General features: G+C 48.9%; 1 protein-coding gene and 1 long non-coding RNA gene across 7 annotated transcripts in view; one reads left to right on the plus strand and one right to left on the minus strand.

The window, feature by feature from the left end:
• ATP8A1 (ATPase phospholipid transporting 8A1) overlaps nt 1–9,846 on the plus strand; it is a 108,310-nt gene extending 98,464 nt beyond the window's left edge. For all 6 annotated transcript variants that reach the window (XM_076067424.1, XM_076067425.1, XM_032955508.2 and 3 more), the window contains 4 exons: nt 3,008–3,096; nt 6,654–6,758; nt 7,737–7,831; nt 8,543–9,846. In XM_076067424.1, coding sequence (XP_075923539.1) covers nt 3,008–3,096; nt 6,654–6,758; nt 7,737–7,831; nt 8,543–8,640 — 387 coding nt within the window. In that variant the 3' untranslated portion in view covers nt 8,641–9,846. The remainder of the gene's footprint in view (nt 1–3,007; nt 3,097–6,653; nt 6,759–7,736; nt 7,832–8,542) is intronic.
• LOC142924729 (uncharacterized) lies at nt 8,867–10,547 on the minus strand. The gene is made up of 2 exons (XR_012941797.1): nt 9,107–10,547; nt 8,867–9,066 (listed from the first exon to the last, which is right to left on the minus strand). It is a non-coding gene; the product is annotated as an uncharacterized LOC142924729 (long non-coding RNA).
• Nucleotides 10,548–12,815: the final 2,268 nt, after the last annotated feature.

A 12,815-nucleotide genomic window follows, 5' to 3' on the forward strand; every position in this document is an offset into this window, starting at 1 on the left:
CTTGCCCCAACAGTCTGTTCAGGCTATACGGGGGGGGGGGGGGGGGGTGGGGTCTTTGTATTTGTGCGTGTTTGTGTGCGTGCATCGTGGCATTAATGCACCGTGATCGATGGCTGCACTGAAAATACCCGCTGTGAGGGTCAAGACCTTCTCCATGCCATGCCACCTCCGCATAAACCCTGAAATGCCTCCCGCACGCACCAGGACCCCGTGGCCATCACTCGCACCGTTAATCTTTGGGCCGAAGAGCATTGGCACCGGGACTAATCCAGGCCACCTGTTGGCACGGGGGCAGCCTAAATACAGCCTAAAATATGCATCATGCTGTCCTGTTAAAAGGAACAAAAAAAATGGACACCTGTTAGATTTGGGATGCTTTTTTTTCCCCGCAGCACCCTTGGGCTTTTGTTCTTGAAATGTCAGCCGGAGCACGAGGTCCTGGATTAGTCGTTTTCCGGGTAGTTTTGCTGGACGCTGCCGCGTCAGCTGTAAGATGGAAAGTCATAAAATAACACCCTGTTGGTAGTTTAATGCAAATCTCACTTTAAAATCTTCTACAAGGCGTTTAGTTTTGAACCAATCCTTGGCACGTGGCGTTTCAGCCGAAGCAGATGAATGTCCTGTGCTGAATGTGCGTGCATGTGTTTGCACGGACATTGGCCTGGGGATGAATTAATTTTCCTTGCATATTTTTTGCGGTGTTGTTTTAGTTTTATCTCTGCTAGACCGCTGTCGTTTTTTTTTCTCGGACACGGTTATGTGAGCAAGGCCAGTGGTGTTCCATTGCCTTGGGCACATTCAAGTACGAAAAAACACAACTTTTTTCAGCATCAACACTATATTCTTTCCATGAAAGAGTTTAAAAGTCATTTCAGTTTCTCTCCCACTCTCTAACAGCTTCTGACGCAATAGCCTCTGGATTTCAACCAACCAAACACCCACCCTCCCTGCCAGTCCCCCACTCTCTACAAATATAAAGCCTAAAGCTTTCTTGGTGGTCTTATTTGTGGGGTTTAAATTGCAACGGTGGGATTTTGGGGGCAGACCATGTAAGGCAGGGAAGGCGCGCCAATGATAATGCTCGTTTGTTTGCTCATCTGTCCACAGCGCATCACTATCAGACACGAGCGCGTTCAGACGACCTACATGCCCCCTCGGCGTTTCGTTACTGCCCGAATTTACCCTGAATATGTCAATCGACGCTGACTATTTATTGTTGACAGTGTTTTTTTTTTCCCTCTTGCACCCAGCAGTCCTTACAACTGGGTTACTCTCCGGTAAATGTTCTCTGCCAAACAATGGGCACATACTTGGAAGTGATGAAAGGGCGGTTGGATTGTCTTTTCTATTTGTTCCCTTGAGACTGTTTAAAAGACAAACACGTACATGTGAATGTTTCAACACTGCAATAAATGGACTGCAGTGTTTTGCAGGTGTGTTCATTATGTGAACGTGGTTGCGGTTTCGGGGTTCATGCTGCAAGCAGCGTTTGACTTAATTCACGCATTAAGTTTTCACAGATTGGATATCTTTATATATTTTAACTGAAATGTGGTTTACATTTTTATTTAAAGCTTTCGTGACTGCACCCGCACCTTCCTTTGATATGTGCTCTCCTCATGCTAATTTGTGTCCTATTGTCTCTGAGTCCCAGCTCCACCGTTTCTGTCTATATAAGGCTTCGGCACATAGATGCGCTGTGTGCGTGTCCCTCACCATATGTCTCTTTGCGATCTGTGTTCTATCACTTCTCTTAAATTTCACACTTAACTTACAATTTAGCAATCTTTGAAATAGCGTAATCAACCAGACCATGCGTTAATTGTGTTTTAACCGACCGTCTGTGTTGCTTTATATAGTTTCATAATTTTTGCTAAACCCTGTTTGATTTAGTGTGCTCCTCCGCCTCTCTCTGTGTCCCCTGATGTGTCTGTGTTAATTCTGTACCTGATGATGATTGCTTGTGTTGCAATCGAAACGTCGTATGCTATTATATAATTTTATTTTTTATTATTTCTACGTGACTTTACCGAAAAAACCAAAGTGCAGGGATTCATATTCTTGGTTCTTTCGGTAAAGTCACGTAGAAGGGAAACAAAATAATAAAAATATAAAACAATAAAATTATCACGACGTTTCAACTGCAACACAAGCAATCATCATCAGGTGTGAAAACCACAGGTGTGAAATTTGTATTTATTATTTTGTTTCCCTTCTACGTGACTTTACCGAAAGAACCAAGAATTTGTAATGTGGTTTGTTTATAAATATGAAGTCACTTTACATTGGTTTCTTTCTCACCCCCCCAAAGGGTGGGGTATATTATTTGGTTATCATCAAAAACTGCTTTCAAATCATCCTTAAAAACTTGTAACTTTACATTCATTTTAGCAGTTGCAACGGACAAGTACAGCTGAAGAATGAAGGCCTCTCCATGCCATGCAGGTCGTGGGGATTGTTTGCCTGTATTTCACTACACTGCTCAGAGATGGTGAAAGTGGGTGGCGCGCTCCCACCCTCTGACAACGTAGCACCGCGACACCTTCGTGAAACGGTAGTCGACCCTTCATGCACTGTCCAGGCCCCAACCTGCTTGGCTTTGTGAGATTTGATGAGAGGGTATGAAACCGGGGTGTGTGAATCGCGAGTGCGGTGGAGTGGTGAACGCGTTGCGTCGATGTGTCTGCCTTTTCCCCACAGGCGGTCGGTGCACTGCGCTACAAACCCGGCTAACCCGAGTTCGATTCCCGCTCACGGCCAACATTGGTGACGATTATCTGAACCGTTCCTGGGCCTCCCCTAGGTCGACTCGGACTCAAATTGAGTGCCTGGTGCGGTGTGTAAACATCGCCACTGGGGAGACAAAGGCGGTCGGGCGTGGTGCTGGCCACCCACCCCCTCGTGTGCCGTGCCGGCCTACATAGGTGCCCGCTAACAGCACTTGCTCCAACGGTCTGTTCAGGCTATACGGGGGATCTTAGTCTTTGTCTTTGTGTTTTGTCCACAGGCGAGTGCCCTCTTCAGGTCGGGCGTGTTCTGGATGGGCCTCTTCCTGGTGCCGATCGTGTGCCTCATGCGGGACGTGGCGTGGATGGCGTGAGTGGCGCAGTCCATTTTTACCGCGATCACCATCGGTTAGCACGGTTGGCTACGTACGGTGCGAAAGAAGTTCAGCGTACATAAATGACCCACGATCGATCCGCTGCTGGATGAAGGCTTTCTCAAGCCAGAATCAGAATATTTATTGATACTGGAGGAATCCGATGAGCTATAAAGCTCTTTTCCACCACTCTCTTTTCCACCACCATCCCTGCGATGCCGCAATTCACCCAGCGACTTCAGCCGAGCCGATTCCATCGCTTCATGCGGACGTCCTCTTCGTGGCATTGTTTCACTCATTGGGTTGCGACTCTGCCGCTGATCTCAACCGCGAGCCATAACGCCTGCTGCGAGCGACGTGTGCTGCCCATAGCCACTTACTATTCTGAAGGCGAGTAGTTCATTTACGGGCTGTTTATACCTCACAGCTGAGCGGACGCACACACACGCACGCACACTGTGGCTCGGTTTAGTGTTTACCTAAATACAGTGAATGTATATCTTACTGCTGGACTGGCTGCGTGCGCCAATAGTGAAAGTAGTTGGAGGAGCAATCTTTTTTTATGGCTGGGAAGAAAAGAGAAAGTTTGACATAGCACCCGGGGGGGACTTTTTTTTTGCCCACGAGATATTGATACGTTATTTCGATTTTCATTCAATGTAGGCTTTTCTTTGTCACATTTCACACGTATGGGGTGATTCATTTATTGATAGGCCACTGATTTTTAATTGACCCGGGATTTCTTGTGATGTTCTGTGAAAGCGATTGCTCCGTAACTGACGCAGGAGGAGGGTGCTAAAAGATGTAATGTGTATAGCGACTGGTGGCGCTTTGGAAATCTCACATTACGTCTACCCATTATTTTAGTGGGGTATCTATAAATGGATCACCCTTGTGCTGCCGTATTGGAAAGTCTCGCGTCGCGTCTTGTTTACTAATTGTTCCTCGCATGCACCTCTGTAAGGAATTGGCCGAACATCCCATCGCAGGATCCTCTTCAGTGCGGAGTCTCGAGGCGTCGAGCGAGGCTTTTTCAAGGGGTTGATGAAGGACGCTTAAATAAATCTCGTTATAAATTCGCACGAGAGGGCTCCACTGCGCTCGCTACCGGGGGGGGGGGACGACAGCAATTAGGGGCACCACGTGACGACTGCTGCTCCTGGGGGGAGTGGGGGCGAGGGGGGGGCTCAGAGTTGCCCACCCGTTCCCCCGCCTCCCTCTCTCTCCACCCCCCTCCACCTCCACCACCGCCGCCACCCACGAGGGTCGATGCTATCCCCGCGAGGGGCTGGCAAGCCCCCACACGCTTTCGCCCAGCGCCGGGCAATTATCCACCGTGACTGCTCAGATGCGCTCACAGACCCGGTTGGGGAGTGGGGGGGGGGGCTTGTGGCTTCTCCCTCCAAAGTGCTCCCCCCCCACCCACTTCATTGTCATTTGAGAGGAAATCCTAAAAGCCAAAATGATTTTTTTGGTGGGGGGGGGGGGAGCGGTCCGGTTTTGAATTTGATCTGCCAAGTGTTTATTTTAACCGTTTTATTGCCTCCCATTTCTCGTTGTTTTCGTTGCACGATGTAAAACCTCGTATAATTCGCAAGTAACGCCGTCGGCAAATCTCATTAGTAGTGTTTTCACTGTATAGTTTTACGCGCAAAGTTTTTGTTTAATCTAAGGATAATATAACTAAAATTAAACGAAAATAGGTGAAACCACAAAGCCTTATTGTACCCAACTTGTATTTATTAATTAAAGTAAATGTTATTACAGAATTTACTCTATCCATGTAAAGTACAATATACATGTTAGTCTCGTTATTAGATTGCTATCGCCACTGCTAATATAGATTAGTTATCGATGTTATTATGGCTAATATCAGTTTGGAGCTGACTTGGGCACAGTTATCGCTTTTCACCTCTGACCCTACGCCTGCGTGTGCGTGCATATGAGTGTGGCGACGTCCAACGTGAAAAGCCTCAACTACTTGCAAAACAGAACTGTACGCCTTTTGGCGTCCTCTGGTCTAACACCGTCTTGAGACGAGGCTCAAAAGAAAGCTGTCTCTGGTGTGGACCAATCAGTTTCAAAGACAATGCATATATTATCAGACTATGGTTTTTTTTGCATTCTGATCACAAGTATGTGTGGTTAATGCAGACATGATTCCTTGTAAAAGGTTTCAGTTTGGTGTTTTAACATCTCAACACCTGTATTGTTGCCAGTAAAAAAGGGGAAAACCTATTCTCAAACACTGTCTTCCTGCCTTCACAAAAGGTCGATAGCCGTGAGTGTCCGTGCATATCATAGCCTCGCTTGTACGTACACCCACGACCCAAATCGCCCAGAATTTTCCCTCGTCAGGTCTCGGAAACGAATTGGGGTTGAGCCTGCAAAGTGTTAGAACGGGCAAATCACCGTGCGTACAACAGGTATCGAGTGTTGCTGCAGGGCTACGTTGCCCCCAGAGGGGACAATGCATCAAAATCCATTGCACCGTGCTCCCACATTTGCGCTCCCCGCCTTCGCCAACAACAACCTCCCTGCCCCCCCCCCCCCCTTATTGAACGGGCTTGGTGAAGTATGGACCAATACCCCCCGCGACCCGCACGACGCGGGAAAACCCCTCATCCAGCAGCGGATTAACAAAGTGCTGTACATGTGCACCTCATGTACACGCGCTTACTTGCACGCAAACTAAGTACATGGTCACGCACGCGTGATATCTGCCCTGGTGCACCGCATTTACCGAGTGGGAAAGTGCCATCCTGCAGGCCACCCGCCTCTTGATCTGTCCCTGACGCTTGAGAAAGAGGATCGCCTCATCCTCACTACCCCCCACAATGCCCTTCCTTTTGATCCGCGCCTTCCAGAGCCCTCTCCATTCCTCCTAATATCCCACTTTTATGAATGAATTCACGACGTTTTCATCTCCTACCTCCTTCCCCGCCCTTCTCTTCGCTCTCTCCCCGTGAACTGCGTTCCTTTAACTTATTTTTTTTACTCGCAGCGCTGCTTTAGTAGTAAAAGTTTTGTTTAATTTATTTTGACACCCAGCAAAGATATATTCGATTTAGTTTGTTGCACATTTCTGTGACGTTCTCGAACGCGCTGACGTACGCCCACGCGTTTGGCTTGTCGTTTGTCTATTCTGCCTGCAGGGTGACGGTGCTATAGGTGTGTGCGTGAATGGGAGGCGTGGCACAGTGCTTAGAGCGCTGCGCGATGAACCTGGCCACCCGAGTTCAATACACGGTCACGGCTAAAACCAGTGACGATTATGTGAAACGTATCCCGGTCGGCTCAACTGAGCACCTGGTGCGGTGTGTAAATATCGGCACTGGGGAAACAAAGGCGGCCGGATATGGTGCTGGACACCAACCCTCTCGTGGTGCTCGCTTACAGCACTTTCCCCTTCAGTCTGATAAGGCTACACGGGGGATCTTTATCTTTGGTGTGCATGCAAATGCACGCTCATCACAGACTCTAGCATCTTAGCGTACGCGTGTGTGTCTACGTCTGTTTGTTTGCGCGTCCGTGCTGTGTATTTACTGACCAGGATCAAACGTACCTGCTTCAAGAGCTTAATGGATGAGGTTCAGGAGCAAGAGGCTGCCTGCCAGGATCCCGAGAAGGTTCTCATGGAACACCAGCGTGGAAAGAGGTGCGGCGTCCACTCCATGCCTGACTTAAAGACGTAATCCCCCGTTTTTCCAATAATTACCGCTTTAAAGAGACGTCCATGCGTCTCCCTGTCTAAACAGGCGGAATAGCGCGGTGCGCATCTCTTATCGGTGGGGCCGTGAATCGCCGGTGGAAATCCCACACGGTTATCCAAACATGACCACTGTTGGTTTCCAACCGCTGTGTGTACACGCACAGCTCCTGTGCCAATCCACTACAGGATGACGGCCGCCCCCATACCCACGCGGCTCGTCGTGGACGTTATTAGACCATACTTCACGCTAATCAGTGCGGTGAAGGTGGTGAGCATAGACGTGGAAGCATTCATTGAAATACAGGCAAATAATCGATTTTTCTGCACTGCCCTCTACTGCCTACCTACCACGTAGCCACCCCCCCCCACCGCCTCCGTGGCCCTGCGGCAGCCGCTGTGCGTGGCGGTCGTCTGGCACGGTGCTGTCCACGCTCCCCCCGGTTTGGCTTCTGAGATCGAGTGTGCTGCGGTGCCGGGATGTTGACTCCCTCACCCGGTACGCGGGAGTTCGTGGGTTCGATCCCGACCCTGACAATGCCTGTTTTATGTTTGGAGTTTGAGTGTCTTTCTCCACGTGGTCGCTTAGAATTTTCTCCGGGTCCTCAGGTTTTCACATTTAGAAACATGCGTTCAGAGCATTTGGCTGCTATAAATTTCCACGTCATAGGCCACTTTGTCGAGTTATCAGTTGTGACCAGGTCGCTTCTGTAAAAGCGCTATATAGCACCGGATGATTTGCTCATTGGCTGCCGGCCACCGCTTAACCCATCGCAAATGATCTTCCTTGGGCCATGACGCTTTGCTTACGGAAGCTCGAGTGGCGCGGTCAATTTTGAGGGCCGGTTGTTATGATGACGGCGATCATCCCCTTGACCGTCGTCGTCACTTCCTTTGTCACCTCGTCCTCCTGCTGCACGCCGACAGCCTGACGGAGCGAGCACGCCTCCTGAAGAACGTGTTCCGGAGAACCAACACGGCGGGGTTACGTCGCTCCGAGTCCATGGACCAGAGTCTCCTCCGTGAGTCCTCGGGCTGGGTGGTGGTTCAGCTGTACACGCGCGCGCGTGTTGCGGTTATTTTGCGTGCGGTGCTTTTAACACTGGCCGTAATTTATACCGATGCGATCATGTGCGTGGTTAGCGTGCTGCGCCACGAAGCCTGCAACCCGAGTCGATTCCGACCTTGATAGGCGCTCGCTAACAGCACTTGCTTTGCCCAACAGTTTGTTAGGGCTATACGGGGGTGGGTCTTAGTCTTGTGTGTGCGTGTGCATGCAGACGTTGCGACATTTAGCACACTGCAGCACAATTGCTGAAATCTGGGTTTAATTCGTGACACGAGGCAACATCTGAATGTGGCTTGTAGGAAGTGTGATGAGTCTAATCGAGGAGCCGGCAATCAAAATAACAAGCAGAGGGATTTTTGTTAGAATTAGTTTAACAAATCTCTATTTCAAGTGCCGCAATGCATGTGAATACGAGACAGTGGTCATTTATAAATAACGGCACGAATCGGTCCTTTTAAAGAGCCGCATTTCATTCCGGAGCCGCAGGTTGCCGATCCTCTGGCCTAACCAAGCCTGATGGGTTTCTTGCTGCAGCAGGTACCAGTTGTAGGCTTGGTTAGTCCAAAGAAAGGTACTGATGAATTATTCTTGATGCCATCCGTCAATTCCAGGGATAATTGTGTGGGGGTGTTTTTGTGTTCTGTCTCTGCGTATGCCCACACAGGCGGATTTGCCTTCTCGCAAGAAGAAAACGGTGTCGTTTCGCAAAAGGAAGTGGTGCGAGCCTACGACACCACCAAGCAGAAACCTGGTGGTGCCTAAACTCGTGGAGGGGGGGGCTGCGTCGCCGTGTGTTTGACTGCCTCCGTGCCCGCCACCCGGCCCCCCCTTACGCCCAACGTCAACGACTGCCTGCCAAGCACTCCGTTACACCGTGAAGCAGAACCGCTGAGCTGAACTTCCCTCTTGCCATTGTGCATCTCTCACTATTTATTGTTTGAAACCTTTCCCATAACTTGTTTTGCTTGGGTGTTATTTTGTTTGTACGCGCGCACACACACACAGAAAGACAACGATATCACCTATATAGCCTTTAACAGACTTAGGGCAAGTGCTGTTAGCGAGCACCTATGAAGGCCGGCACACCACAGAAGGGGGTGGATGGCAAGCACCACGCCTGGCCGCCTTTGTCTCCCTAGTGGCGATGTTTACACACCGCACCAGGTACTCATTTGAGGCCGAGTCGACCTAGGGCAGGCCCAGGTGTTGGTCCACCCAGGACCAACACCTGGGCCTGCTAATAAATGCCACACTACCCCGCTCCCCGCACACAGGCGCACATACACACACGAACACACACACACACGTGGTGTATATTGACCCCATTGTGAAAGACACCCTCCCGACTCGCGTGGCTACCTAATTGAAGGCGATTGACATTTAACGTGTGAAATCACTTTGTTTTTCATCAACTTGTTGCGTTGAATGTCGTTTAAGTTTTGTTTTAAAAATGCAGTACTTTTATTTTCTCACGCTTCGTCTGCCGTCACGGCAACAAAACAAACTAAAAACCCAACCGCATTTTTGTTCGCGTGCTAGAAACTGCGGTTGGGTTTTATTGGTGACTAAATGTGTTTTATTTACCTCAGCGGATTTAACTACTGAAGGAAAGGTGATGTCTGGAGCAGAAACGAAATTGGGTCACTTGCCAGGATGTCAAAATGTAGGTTACGTTTAATCTTTTTTAAAGGCTTACCACTGGTGGCTGGCTTCTGGTTTTGAATACCCAACCACTTTGCTTTAAATTTTGATTTAAAGCTTTCGTGACTGCAGTAATTCATATTCTTAGCTCTTTCGGTAAAGAGCTAAGAATACTTTACTTGTTTGTTAAATATTTTGACCACTTTATTTTGCTCATGCCGTTGAACGTATTCTGTTTTCTTGGATGGATGCTCTTCGCGGATTCCCCATGAGACCTTTGGAGATGTTGCTTGCCCTTGATATAACAATGCATTGAGATTACACGCATACCCGTGTGGCTTTTATTGACCCCAGAATTCCGCGGGATGCACGTGGTCCATCACGAGCACGTGCATCAAAACACGTATTTATACGCTCACGTTAATACGCACTGCATTAACGTTACAGGTACATATTTTGGGCTGCTGGCTTGAGTTATATAACGAGTAAAGGCATGCGTGGATCACAGCCAAACTAGTGACAGCAGCTGAACGAAAACATTAATCACCACCGTCATCATCAATCATCATATCACCGTCATCAATAATCACCACCTTGCTGCACACTTTAACCCCTCCCCCCGCGTGTGTAAATCTGTAAGACGTGGCCTCCGCACGTTTCCTCCACCGCGATCCCAGCCACCAGCCCCTTCGCCCCCCTTCGCCACCGACACCGGCTGTCTCCTTTCCCACTCTCGTCACTAAAACGAGAAAACCCACAAACCGCAACCCCCCGCCGGTGATGGAGTGGGACAGCTGGTGTGAAATCACCCCTGACCTTCACCCTGTAACCCCATGGGCGACCTTGTTGCTGAGGAGACGACCCAGCGGGCTTTGTCTCCGTGCCGCTGCGCTAATTAGCCGTGAACAGCGGAGAGAAGGGGTTTGGGGGGCGGGAGGTTGGGATGATGGGGTGTAAGGGGCGATGGGTGTGAGGGGTGTTGCGTCTGTGCCTCCCTCTCTCCATGTCTATTTCGCTTTCTGTTTCTTTACCCCCCCCCGCCCGCCCGCCCCGCCGCCCCGCCGCCCCCTCTTCCATTTGCTGGGTTTGAGTTGCGGGAAGATGGGGACGTTGAGCGGGGGTGCGGGGTGGGGTGGTGTCCTTCAAGCCACTCGTCCACCGAAACAGAACGGCAGTCGCCTCCTGCGCCCGCCCGCCCGCCCCGTCGCTCCCACCTCCCTTGCTGGTTCATCCCTCGTGCTGTGCGACTGAGCATTGCCGGCCAGGGGGACAAAGAGGCCCCTGTGGAGCCGGGATTCACACGGGGATCGGCGGTGGGGGGATGCGAGGGGGGGGGGCAGAGAAAGGGGGTGGTACGTGGGGGTTTGTGGGCAGCGTGTTCCCTGCTATTGTCGCAATGCCCTTTTCTGCATCGTCTTTTAAAAGGGGCTTCCTTTCTTTACATCTCTGTCTGGCTCCCGAATTCTCATTTTTTTGCGTGCCCACTCTCACAACCCTGGCTGTCTCCTATCCCTGCATCTCTCTCGGGTTTTTTTTTTTTACCAGTGTCTATTATGTCTGTCTGTCTCCTTTTATTTACATATACTTTTTCCAGCTATTTGATTTTTTTTTTCAGTGGAAGGTAAATCTCCATCCATATTAATCAGACATTTATTTACGAGCTGCTTGACCTGGCACGTTCGTACGTAGCTCGCTGCACTTTGACCATTTTATCGCAATGTTATCACCATAAATCCATATATTTTCCCTTTAGCTATTTTGTCACCAGATTCACAGTCCTAATTAGGCATCCAAGTACTGTGCGCGGCATTGTGGGAAAGAAAAAAAGGAACCCCGTTTTCTGGGCACCGCGATGTGGCTGGGGTGGGTGTGGTTCCACGGGCATTGTGGCTCCATCTTTGTTGTCATCAAGATGGGGGAGAGGTGAAGGGCCCTCTGATTCCACCCATTAACAGCCATGCTCCTGCCATTGGAATGAAGGGAGGCCTCAAAGGCTGCCCTGTTAGCATTCAGGACACTGGGGCCACACCAATTATATTCCTTTCTGTGCACTAGAAAACTCTGCTTTTTTTCTGGGGGGTGGGGGGTGGAAGTAAATGAAAAGGAACAAAACTCTCCTTCCACTGTGCCCCTAAAACTAAAAACCACTACACCCCCCCCTCTGCTACACATCCACCCCTGCACACCACCAACCCCATGAATTTGGTCTTATACAAAACTAACGTGTGTGTGTTTTGGTGGTACACGACGATTGTATTTATGAACCAGGCCATGCAGTGATATTTTCATAACATAACAAGTGTGCTTTTTTTATCGACGAGCACTTTTGTTGTTGTTGAGATTTTCCTAAATTGCTTTTGAAATCAAAGCAAAACCCTGCTGGTCAACACAGAGAGAAGCTCTCTACTGTTTTGTGAAAGTTTAAATGAAAGAAAGTGCCTCTTGACCAAAACCAGAAACTCTACAGAGCACGAGTGTTTCCTAAACAGCCTCATTTTAGAAGCATCTGCACTCTGTCCATGCTCTCCGTTCATTCACCGTAACCACACGACCAAACAAGTCAAAACATAAATTTGATGTAGTTGGAGTACAGATAATTGTCCCGAGGAGAGTAGGTGGTGCTTGTGTGCGTGCGTGCTCTTGTGAGTTTGTGTTCACATTTGTGTTGTGTATGCTTTTTCTTTGTCAAGTTCACTGTAGATTTCTCGTACTAAAGTTTGTTTCAGTCTTCGTGATGTGCAGTAAAATGCCTGTGGCTCATAGAGTCAAGCAAAAGTATCCTGACAGGTCAAATGGAAAACGTAGACGCTGCAATGTAACGTCAAAATGTGCATGTGAACAAGGTTATTGCAGAGAAATGGATTTTCACGAAGTTTTTTTTTCTATATCAATATTTGCGTATGTTTAAGTTACTTAACGAAAAAAAACCTTACAATTCTCACTGCATTCTGTGGGCTTGTGACTAAAATGTTGTTTGCAGTATTGTGAATGTTCTTCTGAGTCCCTTGGGAATATAAAGAAACGCAAAATATCACATTTGCATTTTCAAATGTCTAGTTTGTCTTAAATGATTTAAGTTGTTTGTTTTCCTTCCTTTACGTGGACAAAACGAAGTAGACGTTCGAACATATCCGTTAAAACTACTGAGTTATGATGTGCACGGCACAAAGCCGAGGTGCGACCGTAAATGTGCCGTGCTGCGCCGCACCAACGGAAGTCGATCCACCGGTTTAACCCCGCAGGTTTTTCAGATCCGCAGGAACACTCCACGGTGGGGGTTTCTCTGTTCGCGTTAC

The sequence above is a fragment of the Petromyzon marinus genome, chromosome 16, assembly GCF_048934315.1.
Source record: "Petromyzon marinus isolate PM22_M1 ecotype Great Lakes invasive population chromosome 16, UKy_Petmar_22M1.pri1.0, whole genome shotgun sequence".
NCBI classification, from domain to species: domain Eukaryota; kingdom Metazoa; phylum Chordata; class Hyperoartia; order Petromyzontiformes; family Petromyzontidae; genus Petromyzon; species Petromyzon marinus.